The sequence below is a fragment of the Rhagoletis zephyria genome, unplaced genomic scaffold (assembly GCF_001687245.7).
Source record: "Rhagoletis zephyria isolate East Lansing unplaced genomic scaffold, Rhagoletis_zephyria_1.1 Rzeph_scaffold_01044, whole genome shotgun sequence".
Classification (NCBI taxonomy): domain Eukaryota; kingdom Metazoa; phylum Arthropoda; class Insecta; order Diptera; family Tephritidae; genus Rhagoletis; species Rhagoletis zephyria.
The window spans coordinates 42,531-63,207 of record NW_016158128.1 but is presented as its reverse complement, the minus strand read 5'-3'; the positions used below and the strand labels follow the sequence as shown (position 1 = coordinate 63,207).

The window sequence follows — 20,677 nt, the reverse complement described above, 5'->3', positions numbered from 1 at the left end:
ACTAGCAGATTCCGAGTTGGATAATTTAAGGACTGGGGCATCTGTATCGATTCGAACGACATGGTCAAGCCTGCGGAGCACTAATATTTTAATCCACTGCGCTATGTTTATGTCGCTGTCAAGCTCATATAGAGTTTATAAGATTTACGTGCGCTGGGCCTATTTGGAATACGGATGGAGAAATCGACTCTGACTTTATTCAAAAATTGACTTTTTGCTAAAGAGACTTGACTTCTGGGAATCGAGTTCAGACGTTTCAATTCAGCTAGAACCGACTCTCACTCGATGACTTTTCGATTTTTTTACATTCTATTGACAAATCAGTCGATAAATACCTAGCCAACAAAAAATCCCAAAATGGATCCGAAGGAAGATAAAAATTGTGGAAATATGGAGTTAGTCCATTTACCCATTCCACTTTCGGATACTTCGAGGATCCGTTTTCCCACTAAGGTATGCGGCAGAAACTTATGTACAGACAAGTAGGGAAAATTGTTGTGAAACGGATAAGTTTTTGGGAGTTTTTTGTAATTTCTCTGATTTAATTTTTCGTTCAATAGCTTTCCTTCTGCACTTCACAGATACTTTTTCACGTTCGAAAAAATTCTGGAAGCGCCTGACTGAATTACCACCCGGCCCCTTATGAAAGCTAACAAATATTGGTAAGCTCCTCTGCACGCTATGTCACTGCGAACTATGTATACATGCTTTCAAATAAACAAATAAAATACAATTTTCAAATAACTTTATACTTATCGAAAGTTTCGAACGTTTTCCGGGTACGAAAATTAATGACAATTGTGTTCGTTTTCTATTCGGTTCCGCATACGGAAAATTGGCTGGGTGTATGTGGTTTTATTAATTATTAAATTTGAAATGTAAAATTGTATGAAGTTAATTTAAACCATAAAGTCGACTATCAGAAGCGATTAATCGACTTTAAGAATCGAAAGCCTTTTGCATCCCTAATTGGCAAATATAAAAAACAATTTTTCTTATGAATAAAATTTGTTTATATTGGAAATTTAGGTTAAAAGCAATTCACGTCCGATGACAGAAAAGTTTGAACTTAACATTTTTAAAAATCTTATCAGCGAAATCCAAATAATGACATTTTTTTGGACTTTTTTTTTAAATAGCTCTAGCTCAGATAGAACTTACTTTCATGAAATATTTTGGCGGAGGTCTTACAATAAAATAAATTTTATGATTCCGGTGAAAAGCACGCAATTTTTTTGGTGAGTCGTACTAGTGTAATGTACATATTTTAACACTCAAACAGAGTTCCGAGAAAAAATGCGTCTTTTAAGAAATCTTAAAATTAAAAATACCTTTGAAAGATTGATTGGGGTGCATATAAGAAATTCGATTATTTACTAGAAACCGTTTGCCTGTAAAATCAGCATGACAACGTGCAAAGTCATCCATCGTATCAGCTCTACACTAGGTTGCAGGACATATTCATTAGTCCCTATCGCAGAGGTACTACGTAGTTGGTGTATTTTTTGATGCTCTTAAACTTCCTAGATAAACAGGCTCGGTCTCGTCCATTTTGTCGCAATAAAATGGGTTAGCGCATCTATCCAGAGAAGATTGAGTATAAGAGCAGTCCTTCGCCACCTACTTCTGTGGTGGACCATGTGTGTCATCCATATGTTCTTCGGTTGCTGAACTCAACAACTGTGAAGCCTTAAAACTGGAGTTAGTGATAGAATTTTTCTATTTGATGACATTTTTATGACGACCACATCATCTTTCGCCTCAATATGTTTATTTGTCGGCCACAAAGTAGAAGATACAAAAACTTAAGCGCAGCCATTTGAGTCCCATTTTACTAATGGCAGGATATACACATCCCTGTGTCAAAAAAAGATGGCTCTGCACAAACATTAGAATTTTTTTACGAAAATACAAGCTCACAAATTCCGCATATTAAAGATTCATCAAAATATATTTTCAAGCCCAAATGTGCAGAGCAAAAGAAAATAGCTCATTGCACAGATTGCATATGTTGACAAATAAATAAAATGTCAAAGTCATTATCGTTTCCAGAACGCTGAAATGTTGTAATATAATAATTAAATTAATATCTGGCACTTTTCTATCTCAAGAATCGGCACCTCAAAATTACTCAGAAAAAAATTTTGAGCTCCTACAGCAGCGTTCTCGTTTCCTCCACCGGATGCATCCTATTTGTTATCATAACAAAAATACGAAAATTGTGTAAATAAAATTTTAATTGCACAAAATTAAAATAGCTAGAAAATAGAATTTTTATAAAAAAGTAAGTGAATACAAATTTGGTTAATAACTCACCACAATGCCAACCGCATAGCCAAAAGGCAAGCAATTTGCCAAAAAATTCACCACAGTACATTTTTCGGATTTCACTTGCCACAACAATATTTTCAAATGAACAAGTAATTACATACAAACATACATACATACATACATACATAAGAACTTATACAATATATGAACACACTTCCGACCATTCACTAATGGTTTTCTGTATTTTCGCATCGCTTTTCATTTCAGTACGAGTACGGCCGCGCAACGCTCATAATACCCCAAGCTTACCCCAACGACGCCGGAGTGTACGTATTGACAGCTAAAAATTTAGCAGGCGAGGCATATAGTTCGTGCAACGTCATCGTTAAAGGACGTCTCCCGAACGAGACATCGGACTCAGAGTTGGCTTCCGATATGGAACCGATCAAACCATCGGTACAATTGCCGCTGAAAGATGTATCGATATTCGAAGGTAAACCGGTGCGTCTTGATTGTGTTATTGTCGGTCAACCGGAACCCGAAGTCATCTGGTACCACAATGAGCGCCCAGTCAAGGAATCAGCTGATGTGCAGCTACTCTTCCAGGGTGATCGGTGTTCGTTGATCATACAGGAAGTGTATCAGGAAGATGCGGGTAACTATAAGGTCGTCGCCATCAATTCGGCTGGTGAGGCATCGAGCAGTTGTGAGCTAAAAGTCACCCCGCTGAATATTGCCGAGCCTGCGACGCGTGCACAGTCCGAACGTCAGTCGGTGCCAAAGGAAACATTACCGAAATTCGAGAAATTCCTTACCGATGTGCTGGCGGATGAGGGTGAAACGGTTGAAATGGAAGTGATTGTTAGTGGCGATAAACCCTTCACTGCCAAATGGTATCTGGCCAACAAAGAGTTGAACGAGAATGAACGTATTTCGACGATCGCCAATCCTGCCGCAGGTGTGTTCAAATTGATTCTACGAAATGTGGTTGCCGACGATAGGGGTGTGTACACGGTTAAAGTTTCAAATAATGGAGGCGATGCTAAGTGCTTCTCGCAACTAAACGTTAAAAGTGTAAATGCACCGGATCATCAACGCAGCCAGCAAGTGGAACCTGTAGAGAATTTAACTTGCCCTGAATTCAAAGAAATCTTCTCGGACAAGCAGGCACACGCTGACGATATGGTGAAGTTTGAGTGCATTGTGAAGGGCAAACCGACACCCAAAGTGCATTGGTGTTTCAACGACCAACCCGTGCATGGACACAATTTCCTAGTGTCGACAAGCGGCGACAGACAAGTGCTCACCATACAAAAGGCCAGCATTGATACAGTGGGAAAAATTAGTTGCATAGCCGAGAACGAAATAGGAAAAGCCACATGTGCAGCTTTCTTGAGCCTCCTGGGACCAGGCATGCAGCCGATACCTGCCACCAGCGATCTACAGACCACCACACAGGAACACAATACCGAGTCGTCGCGTGTTACCATGAAGAAGCAAACCTTCACTACCACTTCAACGTCACAAATTAGCTCTTTTGAAGGCAATATCCCACAAACCGAGATACATCATTCCTCGGCGCATATCGATCAATCGCTAAAACAGCTGGGCGCACAACGACCCGAAGTTGTCGAAACCCATCACTATCAGGAGTTGCACAAAAGCAAAGACATGTCCGCACCAAATGTACAAAAAAAATTGTTCACTCTGGTGCAGTCGGCAGGCAACGGACTGGGTCAGCCTGCGATCACCAGCAACAGTGGCGTAGTGGTGCCTGAATCGCCCACGCGCCTACGCAAACAAATTGCGCCGCGTTTCACCACCCCGTTGACGGGTAGAATTGTGGATCAGGGCACAGATGTGGCAATGGAAGCGATCTATGACGGCTTCCCCTCGCCCGAAATCAAAGTGGAAAAGAATGGCGAACAACTGTTCGACAATCAGCGATTAAAGATTGAAAATCGCTGCAATCGTGTCAGTATCGTGCTGAAGGAAGTGGGTGTGGCAGATGCGGGACGCTATGCAGTCACCGCCACAAATACGATGGGACAATCAACGAGCACTGCCGATTTGGTTGTGAAGAGTAAGTACAACATTCGTATAATTGAAGAGTTATGTCTGTGGATAAAAAGAGGATGCTCATGGAAAATTTAATAAGAAGGAAAGTGCGATAATGTGGAATCCATTAATTAGAAATTTGCAAAACAACATACAAACTAAGTAGACCACGAACACCTACGCGCAACTGTGGGTGTCTGTTCATATGTACATACATAATTATATCCATCCGCATATGCATACTCGTACATATGTATGTGTATTTGTATTTATGAAGTTGGTCCAAACAAAATATCTACATAAATATGTATTTATTCCATGTCGATAAACATTTCAGTTGCTCTTTAGTGCTGGAAAATTAGAGCAGTCTTAATGGCTTTTTATTTAATTTGATCAGTTCGCGGGTGGCGGGAAGTCAGTTCAGGGCCACAGGCAGCAATTTTCGCACAGTCAGGCAAGCTAACTGACTAAACAGCCCCAGCATTACAGCCAAGCCATAAGTATCATCACCGCCATCAACATCATCTTCATCTTCGTCTTTAGCCTTAGCTTCGTAAAAATGTTTATTTTATGAGGCTATTTGCCAAAATTTAAACATTTTTTTGGTTCGTCACTCGATGTGTGCTGCTGCCTTTTGAAATAGGCACACAAAGCACAAACCAATCGCATACATATGGCAAAGAGAATCAAAGCGTAACAAACTTGAAATTCTCTAAATATCAGTCTGCAAGCAGCATTTCAATGTTTCATATTGAATTTAATGATTTTTGGCATTTTAAGACAAAATGTAGGTGAATAAATAGAAAATAATAAAATAGCCAAAAGAATGATGTGGTTGGTGGTGGTGGTCGCATGTGACGCTTGTGCAGATAATGTTGGCAATGATGAGGAGGTACACATACACGGTGCATATTGTGCTGAGAATCAGTCACAATTTAAAATTATTTATTTATTTAGCCATTATGATATCCGTCGGTCAACTGTTGCCGCCAAGTGTGTACGTGCATAAGTACATATGAATTATAACACATAAAAAGTATTAAATAGTGCACTCATATTTTCAAACAATTACCAAAATGTTGGGTAGAAAATAATTTTCATATTGGTTTTTGTTTTAATTTATTTTGGATTTAGTGAAAAATAAATATTTAGTTATTTAAGCAGTCAGAAGAGTCGAAATTGATGAATTAAACGTATATTAACTACGAGTAAGAGCTGCATTTTTATTTTCCCGGTACAAGGTTTTAATTGATGAAGAAATTGATGTGCTTTGGCACGAATTTCCGTCATACCTTGCCAGAAAGAAAAGAAAAGTGTAAAAACTTACAAAAATCAATTTTTCTATATCATGTCGCTCAAAAAAACAGCTTGTATAGTAACTTCACATTGGTCCTATACAGTGCTGCGCAGTTCAAAACAGAATTCGACAGAATTTTTAAACTATTAAGTTTCAAAGTAATACATTTAAAACTGAATTTTTGACAATTTTTTTTTTGTAAAAGTAGTTTTTCCGTTCAACAGTTTCACCTCAAAAATTCGCTGCACTATCTCTATGTCGTTGTACAGCTCATGCAGGTCATCCGTTCATCATCTGCGGCAGCCAACGTGAATACGCCCGTAAATCGTCTGCAGAATCTTTCAACCGAATACTCCAAGTGTGCTGAATGACCTTTAAAGTTAGCTTTTCGGATGACGAGAGAGGACCTTCTTTATCAATTTTCGACTCAGACTTAAGTCATTCTGTATTGGAATTTAAATCTGACGTTATTTTCGATGTTAATGCTGATTACAAAAAAATTAGTTCCCACTCGCTTTGCTGGCAAGTCCGAATATGTTAAAAAAATTGGGGAAAAAAATTTGTGCGGCAAATGTTAAAGTTATTTTTGACATACTTTTATGTGCTGATTACGAATCCGTATTTATAAACTTTTGATAAGCTCCAGTGAAAAAACGAGGTCAAAGTGCACAAAAAAAACGCGTTTTTTTTTTGCTATATTTCAGAAGCTCTAGCTAAGAAAGAAGAGGTGATATAAGCTTCCACTTAAGCTTAAATTAAAGCTAGAACTCTCGACCACCATCCTGCAATTAGCATTTGCGACATCAAACTTTTCGACGAAGTTCGCTTACCGATTTGATTATCTTTATACTTTTACACTCTATGATCCTAACATCAAATATCATGGTATTTTATTGCTTATCAGTATAGTCTCATACAAAGTAAGTAGTGGTACAATTGAATCTCCTCTTTGTTGATTAAAGGGATAAAAGGTAAAGTATCTAGCACCTCGTAGCTGTAATATTAGTTTAGCTTTAGTTTTAGTTAAATGATACGGCGTACATGCTGTTTTTACGTGCTGTCGAGAGCGGCTTTAAGATTTAGATTTGGCCTTGAATGCTATATTAAGAAGAATTGTCCTTCTTGTGGATTGAGTAGAGCATACTTATATTTGTTGTCATCGGGCATTCATCCTACCATGTTTTAAACAACAGTTAATGCATACAGTTTATGAACTCCTCACCGCCGTTCTTGAATAACTGATAAGCCAATGCACAAGCCGTCATAAACTAAATTGACGACGACCTAATCCAATAAAATACAGTGAAAAATCAATTAATAATGCAGTTCAATTTTTTATTTCTACCGCAACAAAACTCTCCACCTCCATGATTTTGAGCCATAAAGACTATCTACGAAATGTAAGTTGTTCTTCATACTGAAACATCTGAGTTGGTTAAAATTTGGCACAAATATTGACCATGCCCTGAGATATAATATGTATCCCACAATGCCCAGGGAACCTAAATACCGAGATTGGCTTGATGAAGATAACCATCTGAATACGAACCCATTTGGTAGCATAACATTAAACCGTATATCACGCGGACAGGCCTACGGAAAGCTAATAATTTTTAACGGACTTCAAAAAGGAGGAGGTTATCAATTCGCCGGAATATCTTTTTGGACCACGTATAATTAAACTAGTAAGCCCGGGTAGACGTTGTCCTACTAAACACCGATACATAGGCAGGTTACATGCATCCTAGAAATTATGGGTCTTCACACTGAAGATTGATACTCGATAACTCGGTGTTCGGTATTTTTTTCCCATGTATTTTGATTGTGTAACACTATTTTACACAAACAAAATACATTCGAAAAAATTACTGAATACCGAGTTACCGAATACCGAGCTCGGTGTGAAGACCCATATTGTTTCTTACGTTTCATTTGATATCCAAATTTACAAAATCCGTTTCGGAGATTGGCGTAAACGAACACAGTGACATGGGATTTTTAGATATTAAGATAAGTACGATGCGAGAAGCATAGAAGAAATTTCGATTAAAAAAAAAATNCTTACTTAATTAAAATAATTTTTTAAATAAACGAATAATTAAATGTGTCTATTGTTTACAGCTGATTTGAATGTGCATATATCACTTAGTTACATATGTCAGAGATAATTGAAAGTCTCGTTATTCTCCGGTCACTATAAAATCCTTAAAATAATACGAAACTTTGCTCTTATAACGATTTCAGGAGAATCCAGTGACTCAGGCAAATATATGGTAAAGGCCACCAACGCCGGTGGTGAAGCGAAGAGCATTGCCGATTGTGCGATACTCGAACCGACACCAGAACGTTTGCAGGAAGTTGTCAAGACTATCCTTTATGAAACACCAACTAATTTAAAAACTGAAGTAAGTCTGCATGTTCACTCTTTCACAAAGACTTAATATGTAATAAAAAGTGACAACGAATTTCACTATCGAATTTCATTTAAAAATTTCTTATTTATTTTTTTTTTTACTTATTATTTAATATTAACTTTAATAACTCTAAACATGTCACCTTTTGCATTTGTATAAGTATAAATATTTACCAATAAAACCAATAACTGAATTTATAAACAATATCAATTGATACTTACTATTACATACATTTTACTATTACATAAATTAAAATTATTTGTAAACTTTTTCTCTCATTGTTTTTTCGCCAACGTTACCAATAAAATTGAATTGAATTGTTCGATTTTCGACTCGCATTTTCGCTTAAAAAAAATGTCTGTCCATATCCAACTGCTTCTCTCATTGCTTTGTGGGGTGTTTATTTGAAATTTAAAAAAACAAAAAAAAAACACGCAAACCATCAACATTCGAATTATTGCATCAAACCATTTTACATGCATCCATTGCACTCCAAAATCCGTATTCAACTACCATCATCCCAACTATCAACCAAACATCCACCGCTGACCTATACCAATCTTTAGACCTTCGCAAAAGAGCCACCGTCCTTCCAAACGACACAAACCGATATTTCAACCTCATCCGATTTGCATGGCTTATCTGAGTCGAAAATAATAACTGAGCATCGTTGCACCACCGAGGCAACAATGCGTCTAGAACACAAGCAAGCTTACTTAGATCTGCCCGAATTGAGCGAACGTCCAAAGACGCCAATAACTGCCACCAGCATCAGCACAAACACGGATCTGCCCGATTGGCAACACCTGAAATCGGTATCGACCAACACAGACATCGCACGCTCTAAAACTGGCGCCACGCAAACACCGCCGCAAGTTCCACCCAAACCTTATTCAGCCTCTAACACCACTGCCCAACCACCACCTCTACAATCCACACAACCACCCCAACAGCCACATTTCCAACCCACGCTAAGCACAGAACTCGACGGTATCAGAGGCGACGCTGCGACTTTGGCGTCTTCCACAACGACCTCAACATCGAAATACGAAAGCTCAACAAGCGAGAAAAAGTCCTCATCTTTCGAGTTCTTCAAGAAAATTGAAAGTCAGGGTGGCACTTTGCCCACGCCACCTGGAGAAAAACAACAGCGTCAAGAGGTCTATGCAACGAACAAGCGAACCACACCGTTTGTAATCTCGCAGCCAACCGGACCGCCACAGGCAGCCTCACTAGCACACACGCTCGAGGAAGATCTCAAAAATTTAAATCTTGTACCCGGCTCACCACCAGAAATTTGCTATGTACCCAAGTTAGATGTAGCTGGCGCCAAGCCTCAAGTGTTCAGTGAGCGCATTAAAATATTGGAAGCTTCACAACAATCTCCTAAAGAAGCTCCGCCAGGTGGAATACGTACTTTACCGCTTGCGCCCGTTAGCCAAACGTTCAAACATGAAACCACCGTATCGAAGGAGGTGAAAGTTGAATATGGACAACCGATTATGCGTCCAGCAGCTACACTACCAGCACCACAGCAATTTAAGCGTTCGCCCTCACCTAAACCCTCAGCGGAGGGTGTGGCAATGTCAAAACTTTGGACACCAAATCATTTGAGCGGTTACGAGAGTTGTACAAGCGACATAGAACAATCCTATAAAGTAGAATCGGAGACACAAGCAAAGGCAGAAAAGCGTGAAATTCAACTACAAAAGGTACCAACGCCGGCTCCGGACCTAAGCGCCCCGTTCCTCGTGAAGGAGGTGAGCAAATCTATTACGATACCGCCATCAACGCAGCGTGAAAAAACGCCTCTAGATGATATTCATTTGGAGCCCGGTACGCCGCCAGAGATTTGTTTTGCACCAAAACCGGAGGTGCGTCGCCACTCTGTGGTCGAGCAAATGGAAAGAACTTTAGAACAGAATCTCCAACAAGGCCCAACCAAGGTGCTACCAATGTCAGTGCCTACTCTCACACCTGGCCCGGTACCTCAAGCACCTAGAACACTTTCGACGGCTACCTACAAACCACCGCCGCCAGTTATACCCACGAAATTGACCGTTGGGCAATCTTATGAGAGTGATTATGAGAGCGATCGTTGGAAGTATAGTGGCAGCGAATCCGATGAGGCATCATTCCGACCAGTTGGTAAAAGCGTTACAGATGGTTCGGCTGTATCGGTACCGATTGCGCCTACAACTCATCACTCATTCAAGACAAGTGGCTATGCTGCAGATACCGAGGAGATTTCTAGTTTTCGCAAAATGGAATCTACACAACAGGAAAGTCGTTCATTTTATGAGTCTACCTCCAGTTCAAAAGCTACTCAACACCAAGTGACGCACACGCCGCCAGCGCCAATACCTTCAGCGCCAATCAAGACAGCACCACAACAGCAATATGCACCACAACCGGCAACAAAGCCAGCACCAGCGCAACCGGTCTATCAGTCACCGCAATTGGAGATGCAAACACCGGCACAGCTCTATTACACAAGCAAGCAAGAAGGTGGTCACGAGAAACAGGAGTACTCGGACAAAAATGAGTACAGGCGAGAGGAGAAGGTTCGCTTGTTGTTGTTGTTATTGATGTTGTTCTGTTGCTACCACAATTTTTTTTTCTAACGTGCAACTTTTTAATTTTTTTTAACATGCATAGATTTTTTGTAGTATATTTGTTTAAATAATATAAGTATTTGTATATTTTATAATTTGTATAGAGGAGTCAGAATAGTATGCTTAAGCCAACAAAAGCAGAAGTTAAAGTTCTATGTCTTTCAGCATTTAAGCTCTGTACAATGAGGCTTCCTCACTCGTATCACTGTCCAGCTTGTGGGAGATCGCAAATCAGCTCCTTGGCTCTGCTTTCCTCTCCTCACTGAAAGAAATAGCAGACAAGGAACCGGGCTAAGAATCTAACATAGGTATACTTAATTGGTTGAGTTTCAAGTGGACGCTCAAAAGAAGCGCAGTTCATGAAATAATCAGCGAGATCGGTGACTTGAGCACCTCTGGGCCAACAGCTAATCAAAAGTGGCGAAAAAAATCCGAAATAAAGTGCTCAAAATTCATTGAATGGACTAGACTTTATAATATTAAGAATATGTTGGCGCTTGCACAAAGCGTTAGTGTTTGACCAAAGCTTCTCCTCCTATTTGTGGCGCGCGCTATGATGTTGTCACACAAAGAGAAAGGGCCTTTAGTTTTACGCCGACTCTGAACGATGATTGTATTTTTATGAGAAGCTGTTTTTCATGGCTGAATAAACTCGAAGGTTTGCCATTGCCTGCCGAGGGATGAATCTGACTTCAGATTCGTAATCAGCGAGCGCCTAAATATCCCTTGTATGAAGTCTCATTAAAATCGATCAATGATTTAATATTTTCGATACTTTTGATAAGCTACTGGCCCATAGCGAAGTGTGCCGGTACTCACATGAGTTCATGATCCTTCCATTTGGCAATGGAGTTCAGGCTCTGTTTTCAATCTCGGACTATTATTGATGATGACCGAGTGGTTTCGGAATTTAGATCAGTTTGCCTGCCCTCCAGCAGACCCTGATTAGAATTCCACTCCATCCCTCGGCAATTATACAGTCCGCTGCTCTGCAAAGACTTTTGATTGGAAGATAGTTATCATTATACTTATCTGAAACAAAAAGCATATGACTTTACCCTCCATTTGCCACCCAACTTCATTCTCATTTTCAGCCTTGGAGCCATCGGTATGTAAAGTTTTTACCGAGTTCCCCAAGGGATTATTTGAATCACTTGTCTGGGAATCACAGGTCTAGGTATTTCTCTGTCAAGGTTTTAAGCAACTTCCTGCATCCAGAGCTGCTATCAAATTTCCTAAATCCATCCTCAACTATATATTCGGTACATCCCCATGGATTGCTAAATCCAGGAGTAGTAAATCCAATAAAGCTTTTGGAACCATTCTTGGGGTCTTACTCATGGCGCCCGTAATGCCTCATTTGTAGCTTGTTCAACATAGAGCCTGTGCTACTGACTATGGTTCTACGCCACCATACTGAAACAGAATAAGTGACGAACGATCTGACTAATGCTATGTATACCCAAAGTATCATAGCCGTTCTCACACCCCAGGCCTTACATACTAAACGCTCTGTCCGAAACTATCCGAAAGCTTTCAGTACTCGATTTACCTTCAGCTCGACGTTAGTATTCCATGTCAACTTCGTATGTTAACTCTAGATATATCACTTTAAGTAAGTGAAAGATATCTAAACAGCGTTGGGTCCTTCCAATTTTCCCTGCCGCGTAACAAAATTAATGTTGTCTTCATTCAATCTCACTTAGGATTCTCGGTATCTTCACAAATATCTACCGTAGAGATCTCGATGAAGCCAGTGCACAAACATCATCGGTTCAAGTTTCGATGTGATTGCAGTATGGCGTCGTCTTCATACCTATCCCATGTTACGAGGGCCTTCTTTTTCCCCCATAATAACCAAACTTCTAGATAACATGGAGTGTATCCACCTTAGGATTGTTTCGGGCACTCCAAGTTCCTGGCCGCAGAGCACATATTTATTTAAAGTAAAAAGTAGCGATGTGAATATATCATCAAAGAACCCCGATCTGCATCGTCCTGCTTCCCACTTCGAACTTTGTAGCAAGGCGGTGTAGAGCTGAATCAAAGGAATTTCCGCACTAGTATGAGCAACCTCAATGTCCATCAAATCAAATCAAATCCTTTGATCTCAAGTAGTTTTCCTAAGTGCGGTCCAATCGCACTTAGCTTAAATGATGTCCGTCTGATTGGTCTGAGACTTTTTGCTAGCGCATCCTTTTGTAAAGTATATGTATATCGATGGCCACGACATTTATACTAACTCAGACGTGCTCATTTATTTTGACTTATGTTAAGCTGTTAAGTTACGGGGCTAAGTCCCAGTAAATAGACAAGTCTAAGTTACAACAGTTTGCTTGAGAGCGCTAGTTAAGATGCGCACTGCATTCGAGATAAATTGATGACTACTGACCAATTAGGACAAAGTTTTTGCTCGGGCCATCGATATGCACCTATGTAAGTAGTAAATAAAAATTTAAACAGGAAGCTTTGCTGCTATTTATTCCTGTGTTTAGTTATGTAGTAGATTTTTTTTGTTGGCTCAAAATACCCACTAATGTAGCAATTAAATCATCGAAAAAATCATTGTAAAAAACATAACATGCACTCGAAGCAATTAATCGCCACAAATGTCATATTAAAATTATATGAGTTAGTACAATGAAAGCATCATAATCACTTATAGCAAAAAAGGATATTCATGCATAATGTATTTATACTACTTAGTATCATATAAGTATATATTATATATTATGAAGTTCACGTGCACCTAAAAAAATTTTATATGTACGTATATCTACGTCAAAAATAAGTATACTCTTACGTTTTAACGATTTTGTTTCTTTATATTTTCCATACCAAGCTTTTGTAATTTTTTATAAAAATATAAGTATTTCATTTCTTTAGTGTAATAGAGTTCAATTTTCAAGTCGCTAAAAAGTACCGTTGATTTTCGGGGATTTTTTTCCCTGAGGGTGTTGCATGCCTTCTTTCGAATAAAAAAATATTATGTTCATGCGTTTATATGGAAGCGAATGCGCAACACCCCTGGCAAAAAATTCTCCAAAATCAACGGCAATATATGTAAATAAATAAAATCATAAAAACGCCAGCGTATACTTATTTTTGACGCTTATTGTTTATGCTTGGCAATGCTATTTTTTGCGCATCAATCGCCGTAAATATAACAAAACAATGTTATGTATTGTAAATAAAGAATTACGTTTGCATGGTTGGGAATGTGTGCCATTAAAGTCATGCACGTTATGCTACGTTATCTTAGCGAAATGTCTTCATATGTAGAAATAGTCGAATTATATTTTAACGAGTATTACAGCAACTTTTTTTTTCAAGCGCATAGAAAAACTGATCTTTTATATAAGTTAAAGAAAGGTGCTTGTTAGATGTTGTAGACAAATCTAATTGGACACCGACTTAATTTATTTTTATAACAGGGCGCAATTGTTTTTCAATCGTAATTAGGAACACGATATCGAACCGCAAGTATCGTTATTGTACTAATTAAAAGTATCACTCTGAAAATATCGGGTACCTATAAATATCGTAATAAAAATACCCAATATCCCAAATATTGTTCAAGGAATTAAATGTGAACATTGGTTTCATTTTCTAATTAGAATGAACTCTCCGCACTTTGATAAGTGCTTGTACATTAGGGTGGTCCAAAAAAAAATGAAATCGGATTTTTCATGCTCTCGCCCTAGGACTATTCCACACCAAAAAAGTAATACCCGTCTTTTTTTATTTTGAAATCAAAAAATATTTAGAGGTTTAAATTTTCCATGTACATATTTTGTATGGAAAAAAACAATTTTTCGAAGAAATGGTATAGAATTCTTGAAAATCAATATTTTTCGATCGGAAAAATTTGTTTCGCTCCAGGAGCCTTTGAGTAATAATAGTACCTAATTGTTTAATTAATCATTTTTTAATATTAACTATTTACTATAGGACCCCAAAAAATACAATAGGGGACCTATAAAAAATCGCTAATATCATAAAATGGTAAAATAAACAATTGGTTATTATTGGAGGTCTCGTGAAAAGAAGGCGATTTTTCTGATTTGATCTCTGATATTGATTTCCAAGAATTCTACACCATATCTACGAACAATTTTTTTTTCCCCATATAAATTACCGTGCAACGAAAACCAAAAAAAAATCAAAACACATGAAACAGTCAGTATACTCTCGAAACTATGGGCTAGGTATAGTAAAACCTCGTTTTTAGTATTTCCCTCTGAAGGCAGGATTATTCAAAAAGGACATTGCAATTTTAAAAATATCGTTAACTCAAAAACTTATTAGCGAAAGTTAAAATAACAATAAGGATACCAAATATAAGAAAAAAGTTTTTGGAATTTAAAAACATTAAAGTTTTTGGTTTACAAGGACGAATTTTCATTTCTTTTTTTTAATAAATATTGCAAATTTTCAAGGATATTCAGGAAAAAATTTTAGAAAGACATTTTCCATACCCATTCGTCCTTATGCGCCAAAAATATATTATATTTTTTAATTCTACAGAATTTTCTCTTTTATTTCACACCTACATTGTTATTCTACATGGCATTGAATTTTCTTCCACTGAATACCTTCCCAAATTGTCTATTGACTTTTAAAACTGGCACCTAGGTTTTTCTCGGAATGAAACTTTTTTCGAAGTAATGACTAAAAGGGACTATTTTCTTTTGAAATTTTAGCAAAAGTTGTAGAAGTTGAAAAAATGTTCCACATATTTACAATGTGCTCACAACCTTTATTATTTTTTTAAATAGTAAAAATATTCTTCTTTCTAAAGCCATATAAAAACTTATAATTATGTAAAAAGTAACCAAGATAGAAATTGTTTACTACGGGAAGTCGTGTAAAAATTGTATTTTAAGAAAAAGTTGAGGAATTGAGGGTGTTACAAAAATTTTAAACGCAGTTTTGTGAATAATTCGCCCAACCCTACGGCCTGTACTAGGACACTTAACAAGTAAGTTTTAGCAAAAACAAACCGACTTAAAAAAAATATATATATATACATTAGACTGCATCACTCCCCATACAAAACAAAACCGGTACTGTTTTTCCATTGGAATTATAAAATCTATTATATTTTAAGACGTCCAGAATAGTTTTGGCCCAGTTTTTTTAAGTTTTTCGTAAATCAATCTTTGAAAAAAGTAAAAAAAACTGCATCAAAAACCTTATTATTACGATTCCGTTGAAAATATTTTAAAATATTTTTATGCAGATTTTCTAAGCTTAATCTGTTTTGTCATCTGAGGAGACTTTTCTCAAGAAACTTTTCTTTAAGAAACTATTTTTATTCATAAAAAGCTCCATTTTTGGAGGTACTTTCAAATCGGTTCAGCTCGCTTAAATCTTCATATTTTTTCGAAATATTTTGGTGGACGTCTTAAAATATAATAGATTTTGTAATCCCGGCGGAAAACGCGCAACTTTTTTTGGTGATGCAGTCTAATATACATATATATTTCATGATCCAATGATCGGATCTAAACCGGTAACATACATAAAAAAAAAAAATATTACATCGCTAAAACCACAGTTTTTTGTTGTCATTCCGACTGCCTTGGGAATGAGAATTACCACCCACTGAACCAGGCCGTCTTTGCAAAGAAACAAAAGAGCTGTTGTGCATATGATCCTGCATTTGCATATTTCGGTGCGTTTGTAAATACACAACAATTAAATGCGCACACGGTTGTCATGGTAGCAAGCATAAAATTTGCAAATGCAATTCCAACTGCATATCCAAGACCATTTCCACAATATCCCGAAGGCTATTAATCGAGAATTGATCAAAACCTTCATCAACTCTCACCCCTAGATTTCCATCATCACAGACTAACGCCACCTACCATAGACGAAAAGTTCAAGTTGCTACGTGAGGCTCACGATACTTTGACACAACTCCATTCTGGATATTGAAAAAGATTAAACTGTTCACTCCAATTTGAATAAAATGCCCCCGATGATACAAACCATCCCTTCAAATGCCCTCTCACATCAGCTTATCTAATATCCCTCTCCCTACAGCCCAAATCAACCGGATCTCTACTTTTCCTGAGCCTGCCGTTAGATGAGAATGAAGGCAACATGTATTCGATTCGCTGATTTAGACATACATACATAGTTTAAAAAGCGGCTATAACAAAAAAAAATTTAAAGTTTTGCGTTCGATTTGACTTTTACTTTTTGATGAATTTTCGGCAGTGGGAAATTTCGATATAAAATTAATAAAAATATTCTAGTTCCATTTGCAATAAAATAAAGTATTAGCCTTTTTAGATTCTGGTAGATAAATTAAATAGGGGAAAACCGGTTTATACGAATATAAAAATCCGGTTTATTAAAAAACCCGTACAAAACCAGTGTGGAAAAACCTAGTCAATAAGTATATCCCTTGAATGAACAACATTGAGGCTGAGGACTTTACCGGCTTCGTCCGACTCAGTTACCACCAAAGCACTCTTGACCTGAATATCAGGAAAAGGTAGCCTTGTTAAGTTCGTAGTGTGTCCAGTACACTTTTTCAACTGTCTACTAGTCTTGATACCACTTTACATGAGTCCACAGCTCTTATTGTTACCTGGCTGTCCGATGTGATGTTTATACTGGGCCCATCAGTCATTCCAACAAGCTTCTACGAATACATCCACGGACACAGTTTGCAATTATGAAATTTAACGCCTGTATACTTTTCCAGATCCAAATGCGTGCTCCTCATTAAGCCCATGATCAATTTTGAAACCATTAGTTTACCAAACTTGGAATATTTCGCTAATCCTTGCGATTACCGCTTTACAAGTGAATTTATAACTTAGTAGATGAGGTCTACAACCACGTTTTTCGGCTTAAATCTATTAGTTAAGTTATAAGAATGTTTTTTCACTTGAACAGGAGTATAGATTTATATTAGCACAACATTTGAACTTCCAAAAAAAAAACAATGTATTTATAAGATTTATAAGTATGTGCAAATAAGTACTTATTTTCTCACACTTTATTTCTTTTGCAATAATTCTTACGCCCAGCCTCGTTTGTTGTTTGTTGTTATTCGCTGTATGAAGAGCTCTAACCCCACATGCATGCATTTCAGTTAATATTTTACCAATGTTCTCTTAAATCATTTGGCAGGATTATAAGAGCATGTCCAGCATAAGCAGCAGCTATTATAAGGCCTCCAACATAAGCAATCTCAGCAATATTGGTGCACCAAAATATCAACCAGCACCTGCGAAGATGCCAACACCAACTCCAGTTCACACAGCAGCGCCCATCCCAGCTCAGCGCAAAACTCCAGCAGAGTTCAGTGACTACAGCAGTGAAGTAGAGGAGCGTTTCCGTTCTGTGTCACGCACCCAAGAATCTGACGCCGACATCAAAGGTTACCGTGTGGTATTTCCACCAACGCCCACACCAAAGTCTAATCTGACAAATGGGCATAAATCCCCCGTAGTTGTGGTGACACCATCACCAATGGAGTTCGAGCCCGCACCACCTGCGGTGAGCACGTATCCACGTCAGAAGTTTGAACCAATCAAAAAGGAAATACGTCATGAAATCAAGACCGAGTCCCAGGAACAAAAACAACACTTCCAACAACAAAAAACACAAAAGCAGCAATATCAGCAACAAACGGTGTACAAACCAAAACCAGTAGCCGCCAAGTTCATTGCCGCTACGCAGCAGCAACAAGAGCAACAGCAGGCGCCGCGTACGCAACCAGCGCTCTATTACAATGCCATAGCCGGTACACCGTTGCATATGGCCAAAATGGCCACTGAGACGAAAAATGTCATGCATATGAAAGAATCATCTGAAACTTGCCAGCGTGTGGTGAACATGCAGCAGACGAAACGCGTCATACACTTTGACAGTCAGAAGGAACAGCAGGAGCGTCAAGTGAGTACACCACTCGAGCCGTTCCCTTACAGCCCATCGCCCAGTCGCTTCACACCGACACGCCAGACACGTGCGCCGCCGCCACCTACACCGACCAAGTTCGTGCCAGGCGAGTTCCGCGAAAGCGATTACGACAGTGAAATAGAAAATGCAAAAATACGTCCACTCTGGACACCACAAGGCGAATACGGTCCGCTACGCTTCAGACACGTCGAGCCGCCACAAACCGGACGTGCCTGCAGCGTGCCACGCGCATACGAACGTGTGCTCTCGCCTATGGAATTCGATCGTGGTCCAGAAATGCCTCAGAAGATAAAGATCGATCCGAATGAATTGCGTACACAGCGTGGCAGCAGTCTCAGCACTGGCGCTACCACTAATCAGCGAACACAATCCTTGAATCGCCACGCATCTATGCAAAGCAGCAGCAGCAGCAGCTATCAGCAGCGATTTCAAACATTGCAACGCGATCACACTGTAGCCGAAACACGATTTCCACGTGACGATATGAACTTGAAGGTGGGCTCGCCGCCCAAATACGGTTACATACAATCGCATATCGATCAGCAGGGCAAACAGATGAGCTCCACTTTCTTGCAAAAATCGCAGCAGTTCATCAAGGATATCAGCAGTGATCTGCACAGGAAGACTAACAAAACAACTAAGTTGTATAATGGCGATGCCGAACCGAAGGTAGTTACACACTCTTTCCGGCCTGGTTTCAAGCGGGCACCCAGCGAGGGTGACAACAAACCACAAGCCTATCGCGATGAGTCGCGCATCTCGCAATACGGTAAGTACTCAGAAAATGTCTCACATCGGAATTCTTATGCGGTGCATAAAAGTTGTGCATAAATTCCAAAAATTTATAAATCTTCTTAGGTAGGGCTCACTGGCCACCATTAGACGTCATTTATTTTGGAGTTCACTTTTAATTTAAGCTGCATATTTCAAGCAATTTTTCCCCCTACTAACTTCATATGTTTACACATAAGGAATGCTTTGTTCTGTTTATTTTTACAATATATTCACTTATGCATAAGTTAAATTTATTATGTTTATTTCCACTACAAATGTTGTCTCTTGTCTATCCTTCGCCAACCGACCCATCCAAATCAAAATTTTCACTACGTCCACGACAGGTACGAAATGCGTCGATCCCAACACCGGTCTAATTTACTTCAAATACGATTTTGGCTATGAGTTCGGTATACTCTTTCCGGGCGAGGGTCACAAGTTTGTAAGCAGTCAGTGGAATAGCTCGTCATCGGCACTGCCACCGCGTCCCTCATCTGTCACACCCACGCATCAGATACAAGCTGGCACAGGTCGAAAATCACCGTATCCTTTAAATTTTGCCAGTGGTGGTGATCTCGTCATACCAGTCCAACATGAACGTACCACCACGCCTACACCAACGCATCTTAGAGCGCCGTATGCGCGGCCACCATCACAGAGTGGCTATCATTCTGATACCACCACAGTCAGTCGTCGTCGTAGTCCAGCGCCAGGAGCGCGCACCAGTTCAAGTGGTGTGCATAGACTTCAGAAACGTTATAGTCTGCCAAATACACAGGTTATCGATATAAATATCGATCATCTTCATGCCAACGATCAATTGACACGTCTACCACTTATACGTTCAGGTATTATGCTCAGGCGAGATCATGGCCGCTAACTTTAGATCACCTTATCGTCTGTTGCTAGATAATTTATGTTGTAATAACAATTTTTTGTGGCATCATTTGAAGCGTCTTTAGCACTGTTTTGATTTGGAATACAGCAATTTTTGCAAAGCATACACATTCCAATCAACTGCACCGATTACAGAAAGTAACTTGCGAGCAGCTTTCACTTGCAAGCAGCTTTCATTGTGCACATCCATTTACTTGTACAGTTAAAAAAAAAAGACATGCATATTCGAAAGCCGTATTTAAAAAAAAAAATGCATTTTCTTGCTGTAAAATCTGTGCAATAACGCTGTCATTGATTTTCACTTTAAATACATCATCTTAATATTCATTCAGAGCCTAATGCTTCACAAACAGTCGGATGGTTACTCACCTTTCAGCTGGACTTTACTACTCCGAAATGCTTACGGT

The 20,677-nt window shown here is 38.8% G+C and overlaps 1 protein-coding gene across 1 annotated transcript in view; it reads left to right on the top strand.

Annotated features, from left to right (window-relative positions):
- Positions 1 to 20,677, top strand: part of zormin (spectrin and immunoglobulin domain-containing protein zormin) — a 71,852-nt gene that overhangs the window by 46,679 nt on the left and 4,496 nt on the right. The window contains exons 10-14 of the mRNA XM_017615628.1: positions 2,539 to 4,419; positions 7,798 to 8,031; positions 8,607 to 10,604; positions 17,808 to 19,368; positions 19,718 to 20,221. Coding sequence (XP_017471117.1) covers positions 2,539 to 4,419; positions 7,798 to 8,031; positions 8,607 to 10,604; positions 17,808 to 19,368; positions 19,718 to 20,221 — 6,178 coding nt within the window. The remainder of the gene's footprint in view (positions 1 to 2,538; positions 4,420 to 7,797; positions 8,032 to 8,606; positions 10,605 to 17,807; positions 19,369 to 19,717; positions 20,222 to 20,677) is intronic.